The following is a 21,729-nucleotide window of genomic DNA, read 5'->3' as shown; positions in this document are numbered from 1 at the left end:
ACTTCTTACTTACAAGAATCTGCAGTGTTGGGACTTAACTCAGTGGTAGAGCGCTTGCCTAGGAAGCGCAAGGCCCTGGGTGTTCGATCCTCAGCTAAAAAAAAAAAAAAAAAAAAACCAAAAAAACTGCACCAATGAGTATGCTTTGAATAGCAATTTTTCAAAAGATTTATTTATTTGTTTGTTTGTTTGTTTGTTTGTTTGTTTATTTATTATGTATACAAACGAGGGCTCCAGATTTCATTACAGATGGTTGTGAGCCACCATGTGGTTGCTGGGAATCGAACTTAGGACCTTCAGAAGAGCAGTCAATGCTCTTAACCTCTGAGCCACCTCTCCAGCCCTGAATATCAATTTTATTTTGTTTCCCGAGTTTAAGAACATTCTTTAGTGAATACCAATTAGTGTAAAGAAAGATTTCTAAACATTATCAAAAATGCTTTCATTTTAAAAAAAAGAAAAGAAAAAAGAAACGGATTGAAAACAAGTCATTATTTAGCGTCAGGGCACTGACAAAAGTTTTTTTTACAAAAAACACCAGTGCTGCCCATGCAAATGTCAGCAGGCAAAGGCTGGTGAGACTGTGTCTCTGACTGCACCATATACTGTTAAATAACTTAATTTTCATCTTTATTTCTAAAGTGAGAGGAAGTAACCAAAACCTCAGGCATTGAATCTAAACAGGGGCATCAAAGCTGTTGATTAAAATGCATATTCTAGATTCTTTTCTGTAAGAAAGAGACTGATAATATGTTGTCTACTGTTTCCTCTCTCGTGCATTTCCTATACTGCTTAAGTTTGGACATGGACTGAAGAAGAGAGCAAAAAAACATTTTGGCCTAACAACATTCCATCCTATCTTCAGTTCATCAAGTAATAAACACTTCAAATTTATAAACTGTAAGCACTATCAACACAAATACACTGACACATTTTTGTCCTTAAAAAATTAAGACAAGAACAAAAACAGGAAACATTATGTCTGACATGCCACTTTTCAAAACGTACACACACCACGCACCTTCCTTGGCAGAATTCACTGTGATATAATTGAACTTTGTAAGTATTTAAAACTAAATATACTATAAAACTAGTCATATTTCCTCAATAAATAGCAACCATTATACACACTAACTTTTTGGTTTTTAGAGTAGTGCTGGAGAATCAAACACATGACCTCTCACATGCTAAGTAATGAATGAACCACTAAATTAAACTTATAGTCTGAATGTTATTCTTACAGGTTATTAAAAAAGATCAAAGGTTGTCTATTTAAGGGGGAAAAAGAGTGTGTATGGGGGAAAGCCAGGCTACAAATGTGGTACTTTTTTTTTTTTTTTTTTTTTTAAGTTTTTTGAGACAGGGTTTCCCTGTGTAGCTTTGTGCCTTTCCTGGAACTCTCTTTGGAGACCAGGCTGGCCTCAAACTCACAGAGATCCGCCCGCCTCTGCCTCCCGGGTGCTGGAATTAAAGGTGTGTGCCACCACTGCCTGCAAACGTGGTTCTTTAAACAAAACAAAACAAAAAAGCCTTATATATACTTGTCAAGTTTTGGAGACCTGTCTTAGTGGCATCTTTCCTAAAACTCTCTTATGAAAATACACTGATACAGAAGTTTTCAACTGACGATCTACAGAGACCACATCACAGGGTTTAATACAGGATCACTTGGATAGTACATTACAGAATCTGCGTCACTAAATTCCCATTTCCATTTTTACTAATTGTCATATACAGATATATAAAATTAGTATCACTAAGGTTTAAAGATAATGGTAACAGCAAATCTAAAACACCTGACCCAGCATGTCCATTTACAGAGGAGAACGTGTATTGTACTTGCCAACAGGTGACATGAATGATGAGAATGAGACCATCTTTAAGAAATGATGACATTGAGACAATAAAACCATGGAACTGGAGAATGAACAGTCTTGTGAAAGTGAGAGAAGAATTCTTACTGGTATGGTACTCAATGCCTGTGATTTGGCTTAAAGAAAAAAAAATATTCCAACAAAAAATTAAAAAAAAAAGGCTGGAATAAAGGGGAAAATTCCTGTCTGATGAACAGAAAGTGGTCTGTAATAATTAGATACAGTGTGTGGACTGAATAGCCCACAATAAAGGTAGAAGAGAATCCCAGTGAAGAAACACTGTATGAGTGGGGCCAGTTTTCTGAGTTGCACTTTTGTCTTGAGGAGGGAGGGTTTATTTGGCTCATGGTTTCAGACATTTCAGTCCATCATGGAGGGAAGGTAGAGCAGAGCAGCTCACATCAGTGGCCAAGGAGCAAAGAAAAAGAATGCCTGTGTTAGCAGGCTTTCTGCTCCCTCACCCCTCTTCCTTTCTACCCCTAGACTTTGGGATGGTGCACCCACATACAGGCTAGGTCTTTCCCACTTAATCGTATCTGGAAAGACCCTCACAGGCACACACAGAGGTTGAGAGAGAAAAGAGGAAGGTGGGAACACTTCACAAACTTCCTAGGTGCTTCTCTATCCAGTCAAGTTGGTAATCAAGTTTGAGCTTCACACTTCTCTTTCTGAGGTCACACAAGAACCAGTGTGAACAGGATGGTATGGCTGTGCTGTGGACCACACTACCTTTGGATAGAAATGAATTAATCCATTTACCCCATTGACTCATGAGTCTACATTTGTACATTAATACTTCATTCACAAGCAGCATAAACAGTGAATGCATCCATGACCAACAGTGGATTTATAAAAAAAAATAAGAATGGGGGTTGGGGATTTAGCTCAGTGGTAGAGCGCTTGTCTAGCAAGCGCAAGGCCCTGGGTTTGGTTCTCAGCTCCAGAAAAAAAAAAGGGGGGGGGGGAAGCCTGGAGAGATGGCTCAGAGGTTAAGAGCACTGAATGCTCTTCCAGATGTCCTGAGTTCAATTCCCAGCACCCACATGGTGGTTCACAACCATCTGCAATGAGATCTGGCTCCTCTTCTGTATACATAATAAATAAATCTTTAAAAAAAAAAGATAGGCCCTTTAAAAGACAATGCCTTTTTTCCTTAAGATGCTCTCATATGCCAATTCTGTCCCCTGCCTTATAGAACATCTCTCAAAACAACTGGTAACATAAACTTGTTCTTGCTAATTCTTCCTTTCATGGTCTGTGTATACTGTTACCCCCCCCCCCCCCCCCCAAAAAAAGATAATACCATTTAAGAGTAAAGAAAGAAATTTTAACACCTACCATTGCCCTGTCAAAATAAAGCAATTAATATGAACCATCACTCAGCTAAAATGTAGACACTCAGCATGTATACTTAAAATAAAGGGGAAAATACATTTTAGGGCAGAAACAAAACATTCTCCTACACAAATCCACAGGATTACTATGTGCCGAAAGGCCAGTTTCTCACAAACCATTTTAGTGAATGTTTTCTGATGGCAACAGTTTAAGTTTTAATGTAACATTAGTTTATGAAGTGAAGCATATTCAGTCACCTTCACTTATAAATCCCATCAAGTCTGAAATTTGTGGTTCACTAGTACATTAAACTTCTGTTAGGAAACTATCCAACAGCTGAGACACAAATTTCACATAATTAACCATGAGGTAATGAATTGATTAGGAAGACTGAAACTTTTTCAATTTGTATCTAATATGCAAAATTTGAAAGAATTATTTTAACATTTCTGAAACAAATGGGATAATCAGGTGATGATAAAAGACACTCATAGTAGAATATTAAGGAAAAAAAACTTGGAAAACATTCATCTATAATCACTACTTACTGTTCTTTGTGTGGTTAACCTTGCCTTTTCTTTAATGCTTCTAAATCAGATTAAGGGAGATTTTACAAAGCGGTGGGAAGGGAGTGTTTAAATAATTTTTTTTTTTTGAAACTAAAAAATGATATTTACTTATTTTAAAATGAATTTTTTCTGAGATTTATTTGTTTTATGTGTATGGATGTTTTGCTGACTGTTCTGTGCACCATGTACATGAAGTACCCAAGGAAGTCAGAAGAGGGGGCATCAGGGCTGCTGGAACTGAAATGTACAGTTGATTGTGAGCTTCCATGTGAGTGCTGGGAACCAAACCCAGATTCTCTGGAAGTGCTCTTAATCACTGAACCATCTCTCCACCACTAAATACATTTCTTACAATATGACTAAGCCAGGTTTAGTGGTACATGTCTTTGATCCCAGCACCCAAGAGGCAGAGGCAGACAGATCTTAGTGAGTCTGAGACCAGCCTTACTCATCTAGAGAGTGAGTTCTAGGTTGGCCAAAGTGATACAGTGAGACCTGGTCTCAAAACAAAACAAAACACAATACGACATGCAACAAAACACTTAGACCTTAAGTGTAATAATAAAAGGATAAGAAAATAACTTAGTTGATCTCTAACACACTTTAAGGAGGAGAGCATGTAGTAAGATTCAGCCCAAAACTCCTATGCCTTTTCATTTAAAATATGAGATGTCTCACTGCTTCAAAGGTATCCAAAGCTGATACTCATACACTTATCACATGTCAGCACTGCTCTGGGCACATGAAGTACCTCATTCCACATTCACAGACACCATTATTTCAGAGACACAACTATCCTCCTTTTCAGGTGAGGAAACACAGGCACACAGTTTCCTACCTTGGTCCAAGGTCACAAGCCCGTCAGTGTATATAGCTGGGATCTGCATGTAAGATCTACCTTCCCCAAGGACATGTGCTAAAGTGGAATGAGTACCACAGAAATACTAAAGTAAGTAGGACTGAGATCTTTGATTTTCTGAGAATTCTGCTTAGAGAAGACATCTACTCTAGTTTAACACCTAAGTTTCTAGGTAAGTTTACTTGTAGGAAATCTAGAGTTCATTTTTGTTTATTTTTTTAATTATTTTTTTTCTTTTGAGATAGAGACTATGAGGCTCTACCTGGCTGGATGGAATTCATAACAGAGACAAATATGGCCTCTGCCTGTCTTTGTCTCCTGCCAAGTATTGGGATTAAAGGCATGTGCCACCATGCCTGGCAAGAAAACAGAATTATAAATGAAGTGAACCAGCCAGCCAACTAACTGTTCATTTGAATTAAAGCGTATTTGTGAAACCAAGCATAATTATGAAAAACAGAAATCAGAGTAAGCAGTCAGTCCAGCAAGCAGCTACACTGATGGAGTCAAGCTCACGCTGTCCTCACTGTTTTCCCCATAATCCGAGGTAGCATGGTTTGGGACCTGCATTTTTCAGAGCTATATTTCTGCCTTCTCATCAGACTGGATTTCTCAGTAGAAAACAATTAGGAAGGGAGAGGAAGCCCAGAGGACAGTGGATCCCAGGCTGTATGCAGCTCTGTGTCCCCAGTCCTCAGTGCTTTCCTGTAATCTACAGTCACGCTTTTTTTGTTGTTGTTTTTGGTTTTTCGAGACAGGGTTTCTCTGTGTAGTTTTGCACCTTTCCTGGAACTCACTTGGTAGACCAGGCTGGCCTCGAACTCACAGAAATTGGCCTGCCTCTGTCTCCCGAGTGCTGGGATTAAAGGCGTGCACCACCACGGCCCGGCTGACAGTCGCCCTCTTAAGGATTCAGATTTGAGGTGCTGCTTGAGGCTGCTTTGGCTGGAAAGAACTCTGCTGTTATATTCTGCATGAGCCTATAGGAGATTTTCACAGATGCTGGCTGTCTTCTCCACAAGGTCAGAACTGCTCAGTGGGGCACCTGCTTTAACTAGGACAGCTCACGTGCAGGGGGCCGCTCTGCTTCCTGTCTCTGGGTTGTTTGAAGCAGTGACTTCCCACCACCAACAGAATTGCTTCCATTCACTTTAGCAGCAAGGCAGAAAAGCATACCAGCTTGAACCACACTGGGAAGAGACATCAGGAATCTTTACAACAGAACCTTTCTAAGACCATCACAACTAAGACCATCATTTAACATATTATCCTCTATAATACTAATAATCAGGAGGGAAATTTCAATGCTATTAGGGTAGATATGTGACTTTATTTTTGAAATCATAATGAAATGTGTGATCCTTCATTCCAATAATTGTAAAACCCAGGAAATAGGTAACAAGTATGTAATTTGTATTGTATTTTCTAAAGAGCAGGATACTAAAAGATTATTGGACTTTCCAAAATGCAAAATAACTGTGGAACTGTTGGCCAAAGTGTATATAAATCATAAAGAAAGTCAGAAACATGGAAAACACTAAAAACACGGGGGGGGGGGGGGGCATAATACTGTATTTCAAACACAGATAAGAATTTTTGTTATTAATCACTTAGTACCCCATGATACTAGACCATTAAGGATATACATGCCTCACTTTAGGTGCATATGTTGAATAAAATTCATATTCTTGAAAAAGTATTCAAACTGCTTGAAATTTTCTCTGAACTTTTGTTTAAACAAAGCAGTTCTATAGCACCAAGCTTGGTTTATTAGGAGTGTCACCTATGGTTCACTCTGTGGTTCAAATTCCTTATCTGAGACGTGAGGAAAGGGTACATAGTTTCAGTAATTTTAAAAATAGTCTGAAAACTACCATGTGGATACCTAGAGAAAGAAAAGTACCATTGGGTTAAAAAAAAATGCTGAGAGCATTTCTAGTATCCTGACACAATCAATGTACTAGACCCCCAGTACAACATATTGTTCTTTATCAAAAGTAGTTCCAGTATATGAGAAATTTTTAAAAATTAAAAAAAATTTCTGTGACTTATTTAGAAATAATGAGAAAGTTAGAGAAAAGCAAGGTATCTTTTATAGGAATTTGTCAATCTGGTGAGAAAGCAACTCCAATAGTGAGTGACTCCAAACAGAATTGACTAATATCCAGTTACCAATATAGATGTTTCTTTCTTTCTTTCTTTTTTCTTTTTTGGTTTTTTGAGACAGGGTTTCTCTGTGTAGTTTGGAGCCTGTCCTGGAACTCGCTCTGTAGACCAGGCTGGCCTCGAACTCACAGAGATCCACCTGCTTCTGCTTCCCAAGTGCTGAGATTAAAGGCGTGTGCCACCACCACCTGGCTTAATATGGGTGTTTCTACCACTACTGTTCTTTGTAAAGGACTGCACTACGGCCAAGGCTTTCTGAGGAAAGCATCAACAAGTTTTGATGGCTCAAGCATGACCTGGAAGATTACAAAGAACACTCTATGTTTAACTCTCTCTCATTTCAACAAAGTAAGAAGGAAACAGTGCTCAGCAGAAAAGTACTAACAAGCTAGATTTACTTTATTATAGGTGATCGGACCTAGAATTTGTGTTAATGGAAAGCATCCTTTAAAACAGATTAGCCATAATCAAGATAGTGAGACAAATTGAAGAAAGGCTTCAACAACATAATCACCACCAGAAATCTAAATGTATTTTCCTTACCAGTATTAACACCTTTTTCCAGATTAGACGTGTATAAAAGAAGCACTATGAAAATACCAAATACCTCTATTTGGTATTCAGGCCAAATTCAATCAAAGCCAATTCTCACTTGTACTTGGGAAGAGACACAGTTGCTAATCTTTCTACTATCATGCTTCAATTCAATACAAAGGCCAGCAAAACTCAAGCACAGATGTTACAGCTCTTAGTTATCTAAATAACTATCCTAGACAACCCAAGGAAACCTGTAAGTACTTACCAAATACATTTGCTCCATATTTCAGTGGCAGCAGATTTAATGGAGAGGGGAGGGAAATAGGTGGACTTGTACTTATTATACAATTTCTGAATTTATGCAGCTCATGCAAAACTAAGAAATGCTACAGAATTAACAACAACAACAAAACTAAGTAAAATCAGGGCTACCACCTAGGACAATTATATAGGTCCTATTATATGGGTCAAAAATTGTCAATAGAGACAATCAGTTTTGTTCTTACAGTCCTGTATGGTTAACCGAATCTCTTATTAGTCTGATTTGCTTCTATTCACCTAACAGTGTAGATTCTTCCTAGTTTTTCACATTCTAGTTACCTTTATTTATTTTCATTATTTGGTTTGAGACACATTTTAATTATCCCAGGCTGGCTTCAAACTCTGGTGTGACACCTTACACAGCCTTGGTGCAGTGGGAAGGGGCTTGGACCTGCCTAGGCTCAGTGTGCTGGGCTCTGCTGACTCCCCATGGGAGACCTCAATTTGGGGGATGTGGGGATGTGGGGTGGCTTGGGAAAGAGGGCTGGGAGGGGGGGGGGAGGAGGACGGAGAGGGGGTCTGTGGATAGCATGTGGAGTAGAAAATTTCTTAATGGAGAAAAATGACCTTGATATTCTTGCCTCTACCTCCTAAATACTGGGATTAAGATACCATATACACCATGCAGTGTATGTGGTGATGGAGAGGGAACCCAGGGCTTCATGCATGCTATACAAGCATCCTGCCAAGTTATATTCACAGCTCCCCTCAATCCCCAGGCACTTTCAGGTCTGGGACCTGCAATGCTGTCTATAACCCGCACAGTCTAAAGTGTTCCTTATACAGTATGGCTCACCATTATGCTATCAGTCTGCTGGTAACAAACCTTAATATGTAATCACATGGTTCTGAGTTACTTGAAAAATTAAGACTGAGGATATAGCTCAATGATATTTGAATTTACCAGCTGGCTATAAAACTAAAATCTGATTCACTTTCAGAGAATTATTTTGTTTCTCACAGGCATGAGTTTTGGGGAAAATTGAATTACGTATCTTAGTATGGGCCTAAGCAACTTAAAATACATGTAGGTATCTTTGGTTCACTTGGTCCATGTTTTAATAATTATGCCCCTAAAAATTTGTATAACAAGAGGGAAAGAGACAAATTTGACGTTTACTAGTGAGTTTGGGAAGTTTAGTACATTAAACTTTATTAGATAAGCTGCAAACCAAACCAAATCTGCCATCTAACTATGCTTTGGAAAAGAAATGACAGCAATAGCTTTTTTGAGTTTTTTGTATTTTTTAAAGAAAAATTATTATGAAGCCAAGGCTGTCATTTAAATTCAAACCCCTATTTCTGAGTATGATGCAAAATTAAAAGGCAATTACAATTAAAGGAAAATATAAACAAATATTAGTACCTTAATAGAGCACTTAAAAAAAAAAAAAAGCAAAAAGCAAAAAGAAGTAAAACCCTGAGTAAAAGGAAGCCAGGAAGCAGCTGAAAAAGAGACCGGTTCACTGTGAGAAATGCACACCTCTCAGACAGTGCTACGGCCCCGAATCCAACAGCTCAGGACAAGGCCAATGATTGTAAAATAGTAAACACATATGGTGAAGCTGCAAACTTTTCAAGAGTCCTAATGAAAGCAGCTACGTATCATAAAGCCAGGACCTGAAATCTGTTACAGTCACTATCTGTGGGTCCATTTTTTGAATTTCTCATAGTATGTGCATTATACTGTACAATATCCAAGGTGTACTCTTTAAGCTAAGGGTCAAAATAATAAATTTGTAGTATCCCAATTGGCAAATTACAGATCTTTTGAAATAGATGCTTTTTTTTGTTTGACAATATTTATTTTTTTGCAACAGCAGTTAGTAACAGTAAGACACTAAGCTATTTTAAATCAGTTCTGATTTTTTTTTTTTCCTTTTTAGTTTTTTCAAGACAAGGTTTCTCTGCCTAAACCTGGCTGTTCTCCTACTAGCTCTATAGATCAGGCTAGTCTTGAATTCACAGGGATCCGCTTGCCTCCTCCTCCTCCTCCTAGGATTAAAGGTATGTGCCACCACTGCCCCACTCATATTCACCATTCTAAACCAGAAATGACTCAAAAGAAACACTGAATCTTCCAATTTTTGAGTCTACAGAGGCTAGACAATACAATAAACACACCCTAATTCTGTAAATGAGCAAACTGAAAGCCCCAGGCTTTATAACTAACACAACTAGCACTAGTTAAAAGATGACTGTGGGGGCTGGAGAGATGGCTTAGTTAAGAGCACCTCTTTCAGAGGGCCTATGGTCACGTCCCAGCCTCCACTGAGGGTTCACAACTGACTGTAACTCCAGTCCCAGCGGACTCAGCACCCTCTACTGGCCTCTTTGGGCATTGTATGATGTAATGCACAGACATACATGAAGACCATAGGCCATTAGGATTCTGATTAACAGTTTGCTGTTCTTGCACATTATACACCGTATTGTCTGGGAAGCTTCATGAATTTCAGGACTTCCATCAGTGTCTGGTGACATGTGCTGATTCAATCTTATTTGGAATGACCACAGTATTCACAACAGAAGCCAAGAACATTGACTCCCCTATGCTAATACTGCTCTAGCTGGGGCCCCACACTATATGGAATTTTATTCTCAAGGAGTCAATACACTGACACACAAATGGTTAGAACACTGAAACATTTTATCTAAAAAGAATTTCCTGATATTTATTCCACAAAGAGGAAAATAGCAGTAAACCCATTATTTATATTGTCCATGCTCTATGTAGTCTCAGAAGAATGCCCCACGCCCCAGGGTATTTCTGTGTAACAGTCCTGGCTGTCCTGGAATTCACTTTGTAGACCAGGCTGGTCTCCAACTCACAGACATCCACCTGCCTCTGCCTTCTAAGTGCTGGTTTGACTAAGTTGAGTTTGTTAATTTAGGGGAAATGTTCTTTAAACATGGTTGCCAAGACTCACAAAGTAAGTGGTAAAGTTTACATTTTAATCAGTTGCAATGGTAAAAAAAATATAAGGAAAGAAGAAAATGTATTGAAAGAAAAGACAGAAACTATGTTTACATAGGAAAATAGGGGCAGAAATCAGTAAACAGAACAAAATAATTGAAACAGAAATTGTCTTATCTTTTAGTTCTTTGTTCTTCTATTAGGATTCAGAAATAAAGCCAAGGAATAAAAAGTTAGCACGCCACACTTGTAAGATTACAACTTGGATGCTGGGCGGTGGTGGCGCATGCCTTTGATCCCAGCACTCGGGAGGCAGAGGAAAGCGGATCTCTGTGAGTTCCAGGCCAGCCTGGTCTACAAAGTGAGTTCCAGGACAGGTTCCAAAGCTACACAGAGAAACCCTGTCTCAAAAAACAAACAAACACAAACAAACCAAAATTACAACTTTGAGCAAGATGTGGTGGCACATGCCTTTAATCCCAGCACTCTGGAGGCAGAGGCAAGTGGATCTCTTTGAGATGGAGATCAGTCTGGTCTACAGAGTGAGTTTCAGGATAGCCAAGGCCACACAGTAAAACTCTGTCTCGAAAAACAAAAACAAAAACAAAAAAAAATTATAGCTTTGTTAAAAAGAGTTCAAATTTTCACCAGATCTATGAAGAGGCCAATATAATTACCAACATGTCTCTGATTCCGGTTGCTAAACATTTTCAGGTAAGAATTTTTGAGGATTTCCCTTTTATTCTTCAAACAGAATGAGACATAATTAAATCAAGCTGGAAGTGACTAGGATAATGCAGAAAATAAAGGAAAGAATGGGCTTTCAACACAATGACTTATTATGCTGATACCCAGATGTCAGTATCAGAAACTATGGAAGGACAGGATGTCCTTTTCTGCACCTGTGCTGGCTACATGCAGTCTGGTTTACTTTCTGTTCTCTTTCACCTTAACCAACTGTTGTGTGATATTTTGTTTGTGCTCTGACAAAGAAAGCTTGCCTGAAGGTCAGAGAGCAGAGCTAGCCACTAATTAACCATAGAGGCCAGGCAGTGGTGGCATACACTAATCCCAGCACTTGAGAGGAGGAATCAGGAGTTCAAGGCCCACCCTGAGCAAATGAGACTGAATTAGTATAAAAGAATCTGGGTCCTCTGCAAGAGCAGCAAGTGCTCTTGATCTCTAAGCCATCTCTCCAACACTCAATTTACTTTTTATAAAATTATTGAACCATCACAGGTAGGGATGTTGCTAAGCAGCAAATGCCTGCCTAGCACAGGCAAAGCCCTGAGTCCCATTACCAGAACCACAGGAGAAAAAAAAAACATAATTAAAAACAAACCAGATGTTGGAATTTTGGAAGATTTAAAAAAAAAAAAGACAAATAATATAAGAAGTCAATTTACTTTCAGGCCCAGAAATCACAGAAAAATGCTTTCTTTCCTATTATTTTTGTTTTAATTTTTGACACAGGTGATGCTATGTAACTCAAGTGTACCATAACCCTGTGGTCCTCCTCCTTAGCCTACAGAATGCTTAGATTAGAGGCATATGTCACTGGTCGCAAATAGAGTATCATCTATATTGGAAAACAACTGTGTATGTGATGTTAAATGAGCAATATTATGATCAATGTTCCCAAAGACGAACAAATTTTTGGTTGTTTGTTTTTCGAGATAGGGTTTCCCTGTGTAGTACTGGCTGTCCTGGAACTCACAGAGATCTACCTGCATCTGCCTCCTAAGTGATAGGATTAAAAATGTGCACCACCACATCTGACTTCAGGATGAACAGTTTTAAAAACATTTTTTAAAAAGTTATAATTTACGGGTGGTGGTGACAAACATCTTTAATCTCAGCACTTAGGAGGCAGAGCCAGGCAGATCTCTGTGAATTCGAGGCCAGCCTGGGCTACAGAGTGAGTTCCAGAAAAGGCACCAAAGCTACACAGAAAAACCCTATCTTGAAAAGCCACACACACAAAAGAGTTATTAATTTATTAGTATAAGATGGGTACATATGTGTAAAGAGAGGGAGAGGTTATATTATGTGTCTCACAACACATGTGTGGAAGCCAGAGACAACTTTGTGGAGCTGGTTCTTTCCCTATCTACCTTTACGTAAGTTAAGTGCATCAGATTCAGACTGTCAAGCACCTTTACCCACTGAGCCATCTCGCCAGCTAGGAACAACTTTTGATGTCTTTTGAATTTAGATTATATACTGTTTATTTTTTGAAATGGGTTATATTATTAGGCTTCAGGAAAATCTGACATTGAAAGGAGTCACATTTGAAACAGAACAAACTGTAGCTTAGGGAGCACAGATGATGTTCAAAATCCTTTAGAAAAGAAGATATGCTGTACACACAATGTAAGGACTAGTCCACACAAAAAAGAGAAGAGCCTGCATACTAAGAACAAGAAAACTTCCAGGTGTAACAGGTTAAGCACATGAAAGATTGGCTGTAGAGTTGTGTAATTATGACTTATTATAACAGAAATTGGTAAATGTGCCAGCACAAGAACCAACAAGAGTACTTTATTGGAAGGCCAGGCCAGAAATACCTCTCAAGAGTAAGCCGACAGTACTGAAGACTCCTCTGTGCAGGTAGAACTGAAATGCCTCTGCACATAAGCTCTACCTCCACAATGAAAAATAGCTCAAAATGCTCCATAAAAATCAGTAACTTCAATTCTAACTTCAATTCTTCAAGTTATGTAACACAAGGTTTTAGCTAAACACCTTACTAAATATTTGTAGCAAGAAACAACTGGGGTGGAAACAGAAGTGAGTTCATTAGAATCAGTTATGACAGCTTTCTATATGTCTGTGGAATTGCATGTATGAGTGCACATGTGTGTACCAGAGTTCGTCATTGGGTATGGTTCCTCAAGAGCTGTCCACCTTGTTTTCATGAAACAGGTCTCTCACTAGCTCTAAATACACCAATTAGGCCAGGTTGGCTGGGAATCAAGTCCCAGAAATCCACCTGTTTCTACCTTGTCAGTGCTGTACTACAAGTATAACACTGTGCCCGTTGTTATATAGGCCCTGGAGACCAAACTCAGGTGCTCAAGTTTGCCAAGTAATCACTCTGTCTGCTAAGTTATCACTCAGCTCCTAAGGATAGTATTTAAAAATGAGATTGGGGTTCAATTCAATAAATTCTTCAAGAAAACGGCAAAAAGGAAAGAAGATTTAGTTTAAATTTTTTTAAGTATGTTTAGTATTAGATTGTATTTGTTTCTTTTTCACTAAGAAATTATCAAACTGAAAATGAGACAGAAATACATGTAAGAACACAGTTTATCAAACAGGCACCTTTGAAATTAAAGTGTCATTCTTTAGCTAAAATTCAAATGAATAAAATTCAGCAGGCTTTTTTCTTTGATTCTGGTAAGTTGTACGGAGGCCATATTGTCTCTCTACCATTTCTATTTGGGTAATTAATAGGATGCAAAGAGGGCTTCTACTAACACAGCAGCAAGGATCCAATAGCTACTCACAAGACTCTTGGACATGCAGAAATTTCCTATTATGCTCTCATCCTTTTATCAAACAAATCTATGTAGATTTCTGGAGAAATGTAAGATTTTCCCACTCCTTTATATGCATATCCACGCATATATCTGAGATCTTCAAAGACTGAGCATGGTAATATCTTAATGTGAAGACTGAAGTATATTAGGAAACAGTAACGTCCGTAACTGACAATTCTGGGATCAGAACTGGACTCACCTGTCTGCTGTGCAGGCTGTGGCAGTGGCTGGTTTAGATGTGAACTGTAATGGACAGAAGGGACAGGGCGGTACTGAGGCTGGCTGGAGTGACAGTGGCCTGGAGCACAGTAACAGGCCGGCATCTACAATCACAAGCATTGAGGACAGAAATTAGTTTTACTTGGAAAACTAATTTTTCCTTGAGGCATAACAGAATGCAATGAGCAGTAATTATAGTACCAACCCTCTGCAAACCAACTGAATTTTTAAATTTAAACTATATTTAAATAAATGAAGTACAGATCTAAGATATCTTCTAAAAGGATAGCCTCCTCTGGGCATGGTAGCAAACACCTTTAATTCTAGCACTTGGGAGGCAGAGGCAGGCAGACCTCTGTGAGTTCGAGGCCAGCCTGGTCTGCATAGTGACTTTCAGGCCAGCCAGCCAGGAGACCTTGTCACGAATAACCAAACCAAACCAACCAAACCAACCAAAAAAACGAAACAACTTCCCCAAACCAAACCAAACAGAACAAAGGACGTTTACCACTGCGACCACTAATCACATGGAGATGGTACTCTTATTTGTTTCACACTTCTCTTTTATAAAATGAAGTCTGCTCTGCTGTGGATGTCACTCTGTGTAAATAGAGCTCTGATTGGCCAGTGGCCAGGCAGGAAGGATAGGCGGGACATGTGGATGTCACTCTGTGTAAATAGAGCTCTGATTGGCCAGGGGCCAGGCAGGAAGGATAGGCGGGACATGTGGATGTCACTCTGTGTAAATAGAGTTCTGATTGGCCAGGGGCCAGACAGGAAGGATAGGTGGGACAAGAGAGAAGAGGATTCTGGGATGGAGAAAGCTGGAGAGACACCGCCTACCGCCGCCATGAGAAGCAACATGTAAAGACACTGGTAAGCCACACGCCATGTGGCAAAGTATAGACTAACAGAAATGGGTTAATTTAAGAGAGAAGAAGTGGGTAACAAGCAGCCTGCGGCGGCCATACAGTTTCTAAACAATGTAAGTTTCTGTGTGCTTTCTTGGTTGGGTCTGAGCGACTGTGGGACTGGAGGGTGAGAGATTTGTCCTGACTGGGCCAGGCAGGAAAATCTAACTTCATTGCTTTGCTGAAAAACTACTGAAAACTAGCATTGTCCTTGGTTGCCTTGAAGACAACCAGACCTTGAAGACAAGACCTCACTGCTAAGGACACCATCTACTTCAGACACAGGACTTGGAAAAACTGAGTTGGAACTCATCTGGAAACCCCCTTCCTGGGGACTAGCTCTCATAGTATTCAAAGGTGCTAAGCAAGCTGCCAATAGAAGAAAGTAATCCATAGCCTAGCCACCTGTAAACCCTACAAATCACAACAGTGACAGCCTGAAAAAATATCCCCAATGGTGCAACAGCAGTACTTTTATATTGGGAGTACCAGCAAATATCTAATTAGACTTAATGCCCACTCAGTAGGAGGGAGTCCATGCTTGGTACAGTAAATCTAGCCAACTACCTATATTTGGATAGGTTACAAGACCCTAGGAAGAACCCATGACTGACATTTCCTAAAATAATTATTTTTAGCTGACTCTAGTGGCCCTTATATTCACAGATAAATGTAGCTCTTAAGCCCTCATCAAAGAAGACTCTTTGCAACAGAGACCATTTTGGAGATTCACAACTGGTTAAAGTGTACAGAGTAAGTGTCTGTGGGGCATCTGACAAAGAACAGATCTTCAAAGTATATAAAGAACTCAAGAAACTAGTCATCAAAATACTTTACATCCAATTTAAAAAAGGGGCTACAGGGGCCTGGAAAGATGGCTCAGTGGTTAAGAGCACTGGCTGCTCTTCCAGAGGTCCGGAGTTCAGTTCCCAGTAACCACATGGTGGCTTACAACCATCTGTAATGAGATCCGGTGCCTCTTCTGGCATGCAGGCAGAACACGATATACATAATAATAAATAAATTTTAAAAAAAGGTGGGGGGGGGGGCTACAGAGCTAAACAGAATTCTCAAAAGAAGAATCTCAAATGGCTGAAAGACATTTAAGGAAATCCTCAACATCCTTAGTCATCAGAGAAATGCAAATCAAAATTACTCTGAGATATCACCTTATACCCGTCAGAATGGCTATGATCAAAAACACTAGTGATAGTCTATGTTGGAGAGGATGCAAAGCAAGGGGAACATTCCTCCACTGTTGGTGGGAGTGCAAACTTGTAAAACTACTGTGGAAATCAGTATGGTGGTTTCTCAGAAAATTGGGCATTGATCTACCTCAAGACCCACCCATACCACTCTTGGGCATATACCCAAGGAATGCTCCTAGACAGTATGCTCAGATATTACACACTTCTTTTTCTTCAATGTTTTGAGATAGAGTCTCACAATATAGCTGTGGTTGGCCAGGGAACTCTGTACATAGAGCAAGCAGGCTTGCTTGGAATTCACAGAGATCCATCTGCCTCTGCCTCCTGAGTGCTGCCATTAAAGCAATGTGCCATTATACCCAATATAAGTTTCTTTTAAACTAACCTTACCTAGTTTAGTAGCAGTGAGGGAAAAAAAAAAAGGCATTGGAAAGAAATGATCTGTCACATACACAATTCTAAGCAGCTATAAAACCAAAATCTTCATTGTAATAACTCAATAAAAAGGCATAGGAAGGCTGGTATAGCTTAATGATACGGTGTTTCCCAACTAAGTGTAAATCAGTGGTTGGATTAAAAATGGCTCTTTAAGGAAAGGCAAACTCAAAACAAATTAACCTGCAAAAACTAAAACAAACAAACAAACAAAAAAAAACCAATCCAGCAAAACAACAGCAACCAATAAATTAAATTATACTATGAAAATGAGTATCCATAAGAAGGTGTTGAGTGATTCTTTCCCCTTAGGGAGATGTGAACAAATGCCTATTCACCCCAGACAGACAGACACCCCAGAAGGCACCCACAGACCAAATATTGAGTTCACCCACATCTAGCTTAGTGAATCCAAGGAGTTTGCTGGATAACTAAAAGTGATTTGCACCACTGAAAATCCTACTGCAGCATGGGTGACAAGTCACGAAAACCATTATTACTTGAACTCCCTGAACAACCACAGGCCTCCTTGGAGAGGCTCCTCCCTCAGCAAGTGTTATTGTTACCATCAGGGAGGCCCTTGTAAGTCTTCTCAGTTTTAGGAACTTCTTGACAAGTTTTCTGAGTGTATGAGCTTCCTTCCTCCCACCAAAAGGGAAAGTTTCAATTCAGAGGAGATAGCTAAATAACAGGGGAGGGAGGGAGGGAGGGAATCCACAGGGTGTGAGAAAAATATGTTCCAATTTCTTTATTATGAACAAAGAAAACACAAAAATTTAAAAACAATCCTATTTATAAAAACAACTAAAACATTGAATGCTTCAAGTATACTTAGTAAAATGTGTAATATCTATCTAACGAAAATGGCAAAACAGCTAGACATAGTGGTGGTGCACACTTGTAATCCCAGCACTTGCGAAGCACAGGCAGGCAGATCTCTGAGGTCAAGGCCAGCCTGGTCTACAGAGCAAGTTCCAGGACAGCCAGGGCTACACAGAAAAACCCTGTGTAGTTAGAGTTTTTCTGCCTGTCCCACAGTCAGGACAAATCTCTCTTACTCGCCAGGCCCATAGATGCTCAAACCCAACCAAGTAAACATACAGAAACGTATATTGTTTACAAACTGTATGGCTGTGGCAGGCTTCTTGTTATCTACTTCTTCTATCTTAAATTAACCCATTTCTGTTAGTCTATAAGTTGCCATGTGGCTCGTGGCTTTCCAGTACCTTACATCTTTCTTGTCATGGTGACGGCTGGCAGGTCTCTCTACCCAGCCTTCCGCTTCCCACAATTCTCCTCCTCCTTGTCCCGCCTACCCTATCCTTCCTGCCTGGCTACTGGCCAGTGAGCACTTTATTATTTTAACCAATCATAGCAACACATTTGACATACAGAACATCCCACAGCAACCCTATCTTGAATTCACTCCCCCACTGCAAAGAGAACTGCAAAACATACTCAGAAAAATTAGGATAGAAGTGACGAGATTTTTTTTTCTGAACTGAAAAGTTGACATGATGATTATACTTCTATGCAACCTGGTCGGGCCTTGAAATGCTGTTATATAGACTCTCTAGTTCTTTTATACTGTACTGGCTAGTTTTATGTCAACTTCACACAGGAGTCATCTGAAAAGAGGGAACCTCAATTGAGAAAATGCCTGTATAACATCCAGATGTAGGGCATTTTCTTAATTAGTAATTGATAGGAAAAGGGCCCAGCATACTGTGGGTGGTGCCCAGGGCAAGGAGTTTTGGCTTCTAAAGAAAGCAGACTGAGCAGGCCATGATGAAAAAGCCAGTTAATAGCACCCCTCCATGACCTCGTCATCAGCTCTTGCCTCCAGGTTTTTGCCTTGTTTTGAATTCCTGCTCTGACTTCTTTCAATGATGGATTATGATGTGGAAGTATAAACCCTTTCCTCCCCAACTTGCTTTTGGTGATGATGTTTTATTACTGCAATAGTAACTTTAACTAACACATACACTTATAATGTTTTCATAAGATAATTAAAGAAAACAAAACACACTTCTCAGAGCCAGAGGAAAATTCAAAGGACACATACTTTAAGCCACCTAACTGGATTGTAACTGTCATGTGGCTGCTCTCCAAGTGTTTGACAATGGGCTTTGCTTATACTATCTCACAAACTATTCCCAAATTAGAGGCTCCTGTGTGAGAGAGAACATGGAAAAGCAACCCACCTGTGGTGAGGGCTGAGGAAGATAACCCTGCTGCTGGAGCACAGGCTGGCTGACAGGATGCCCAGAGGCAGAGAAACTGGCAGTGGGGACTGACTGCCCAGGTGGTAGGGAAGGAGGAGGGGGAGGTGGTAGAGGTGGTGGAGGAGGATGTGGGGGTGCTGTCGTCACAATGTAACCAGACTGTTGTGGAGACTGAAGAACCACAGTGGACTGGAACATGGTAGCATGAGGGTCGGAACCATCAGCTGATGGCTGGCGGGCAAGACTCATGTGGCTGAACTGAGAGCCAAGGTTATCCTGTTGAAAAGAAGTTGGCAGTCAGTTTCATTCATGGGCCAAACTTACCAATGAATACTGCTTTATATGTATATACATATATTATTTTATTTGAATATCCCATGTAACCTAGACTAGCCTCAAACTCATGTAGCTGAAGATGACTTGTCTGGTCCTCCTTGTCTCTACTTCTTGAGTGCTGGGATTACAGGTGAGAACTACAATGTCCAATTTGTGCTGTGCTTATGACAGAACCCAAGACTACTCATGTGAGGCAAGTACTCCACCAAACTAAGCTAGATCCTCCATGCCCTATACTTTATATATTTATTTAAACAAGCTATAGCAGTTTATATATGGACATCATATGTATGTAAAACAGGTTCAAGAAAATGAGAACACCAATGTAGGAGGGAAGGTATGTTATAATGCTATCACTACATATTTAGAAAATAAACCTAATGGAAATCATAGCATGAAGAAAATATTAGGATGCATTTTTCAGTTTATAGAAACATAACTACATGTATTTAATGAATTTTCAATGCTGACTTGGGTTCAGAAGTAAAATTGAACACTCTTATATAATCCATATTTTCTGAAAGGAGTTACTTTTAAATAACTCTTCTCTTCCTAGAAAACAGGGTTCAGGTTCTATGCCTTTCTGTATCTCCAACCATCAAAATCCAACAAGTCATTCCTTTTCTTTAATAACTTCTATTCTTAGTATTTCTCAGTCTGTCACTTAAGTTAAACAGTAATAGACTGTAAATCAAAGTGTCCTGTTTCTAGATCATTGGTAAGCAACTAGTGGTATCCAGACAAGGCAGGGGCTAGGATTTATGGGCCATATGACATATAGTTACTAATTTGACAGTGTAAATATTAGCTCTCATTGGTCACTCAAACGACAGTATAGTCAAAATGGAATACCCGCTCACAGGAAGCAAGAGACTAACAGCACATGAAAATGGTTTCTAAACATGAAAATAGTTCTAAATTACAAAGTAATATGGCTAAATATTCTTATAAGAGGTAATGTATGTACATACCACTGTCAAGAGTCATTCACAAAAAGTAATATTTCTTTCCTGTAAGCTGAAAGTTATTTCAGAAAATCATTCAGAGATGAAATCTGGCAAATAAGGTTGCCCAGTTCAAAAGGAAAGCATCCTCAACAGAGCAGTTTCCAAAAAGCATTGAGAACGGTTTTTCAGCCACAGTTTATAATCTGATTTGACAGTTTTAACGTGGGATAGTTAATGGTACCAACATAGAATATCCCTAATAAAAACAAGCAAGCTGTCAAAGTTCATTTTAAAGGAAGCTATTGTTTTTTGGGTTTTGTTTTTGTTTTTGTTTTTTTTAATGTAGAGGCTACTTCTAAGGAGCTATTCAAAAAGATACAATGTTTCAGGCTCACATAGCTAATTCCTTGCAGTATGAGCCTGAGCTATTACAGACACTACCAGTTATAATTCAGGACATATTCTGGATTAAGGGTATTATTTTAGAGTCAGAAATTGTCAAGTATCTTTGATAATAAAATCAGATAAAGTCCTCTGTAATATAGGCTACAATTCATCTAAAGTAACTGGTTCTGACCAATTGTAACTAACCAGTACTTGGCAAAGAATACAAAATATGAACTCAAAGGGAAAGCTGTCTGTCCTGGCTAGCTCTATGTCAACACAACACAAATTACAGTCACGTGGGAAGAGGGACTCTGAATTATGAAAATGCCTTGATAAGAATGACCTACAGCGGGGCTGAGGATTTAGCTCAGTGGTAGAGTGCTTGCCTAGCAAGCACAAAGCCCTGGGTTCGATCCTCAGCTCCACATACAAAAAAAGAAAAGAAAAAAAGAATGTGGGTGGTGGTGGGGCACGTCTTTAATCCCAGTACTCAGGAGGCAGAGCCAGGCAGACTCTGTGAGCTTGAGGCCAGCCTGGACTACAGAGCGAGATCTAGGACAGGCTCCAAAAGCTACACAGAGAAACCTTGCCTCAGAAAAAAAGACTGACCTATAGTATAAACGGATACGTTTTTAAAAGTTATAAAAATATTGAAATAAAAAGTAATAAATAGCCAGGCAGTGGTGGTGCATGTCTTTAATCCCAGCACTCAGGAGGCAGAAGCAGGCGGATCTCTGTGAGTTGGAGGCCACCTGGTCTACAGAGTAAGTTCCAGGACAGCCAGGACTGTTTCACAGAGAAACCCTGTCTCGAAAAACCAAAAGAAAGACTGACCTGCAGGCAAGTTTGTGCTGCTTTTTCTTAAATAGTGATTGATGTTGGAAGGTCCAGCCCATTGTGGGTGGTGCCAGCACTGGGTGGGTGGTCTTGGGTTGTATAAG

General features: G+C 39.5%; 1 protein-coding gene across 7 annotated transcripts in view; it reads right to left on the bottom strand.

The window, feature by feature from the left end:
* The window catches only part of R3hdm1 (R3H domain containing 1), a 148,399-nt gene that overhangs the window by 31,257 nt on the left and 95,413 nt on the right, over positions 1-21,729 (bottom strand). For all 7 annotated transcript variants that reach the window (XM_036201733.1, XM_036201736.1, XM_036201732.1 and 4 more), the window contains 2 exons: positions 19,098-19,394; positions 14,320-14,443 (listed from right to left, as the gene is read on the bottom strand). In XM_036201733.1, the coding sequence (XP_036057626.1) occupies positions 14,320-14,443; positions 19,098-19,394 (421 nt within the window). The remainder of the gene's footprint in view (positions 1-14,319; positions 14,444-19,097; positions 19,395-21,729) is intronic.

This window comes from Onychomys torridus, chromosome 11 (genome assembly GCF_903995425.1).
Source record: "Onychomys torridus chromosome 11, mOncTor1.1, whole genome shotgun sequence".
Lineage (NCBI taxonomy): Eukaryota > Metazoa > Chordata > Mammalia > Rodentia > Cricetidae > Onychomys > Onychomys torridus.
This window is presented reverse-complemented; position numbering and strand designations above follow the sequence as displayed.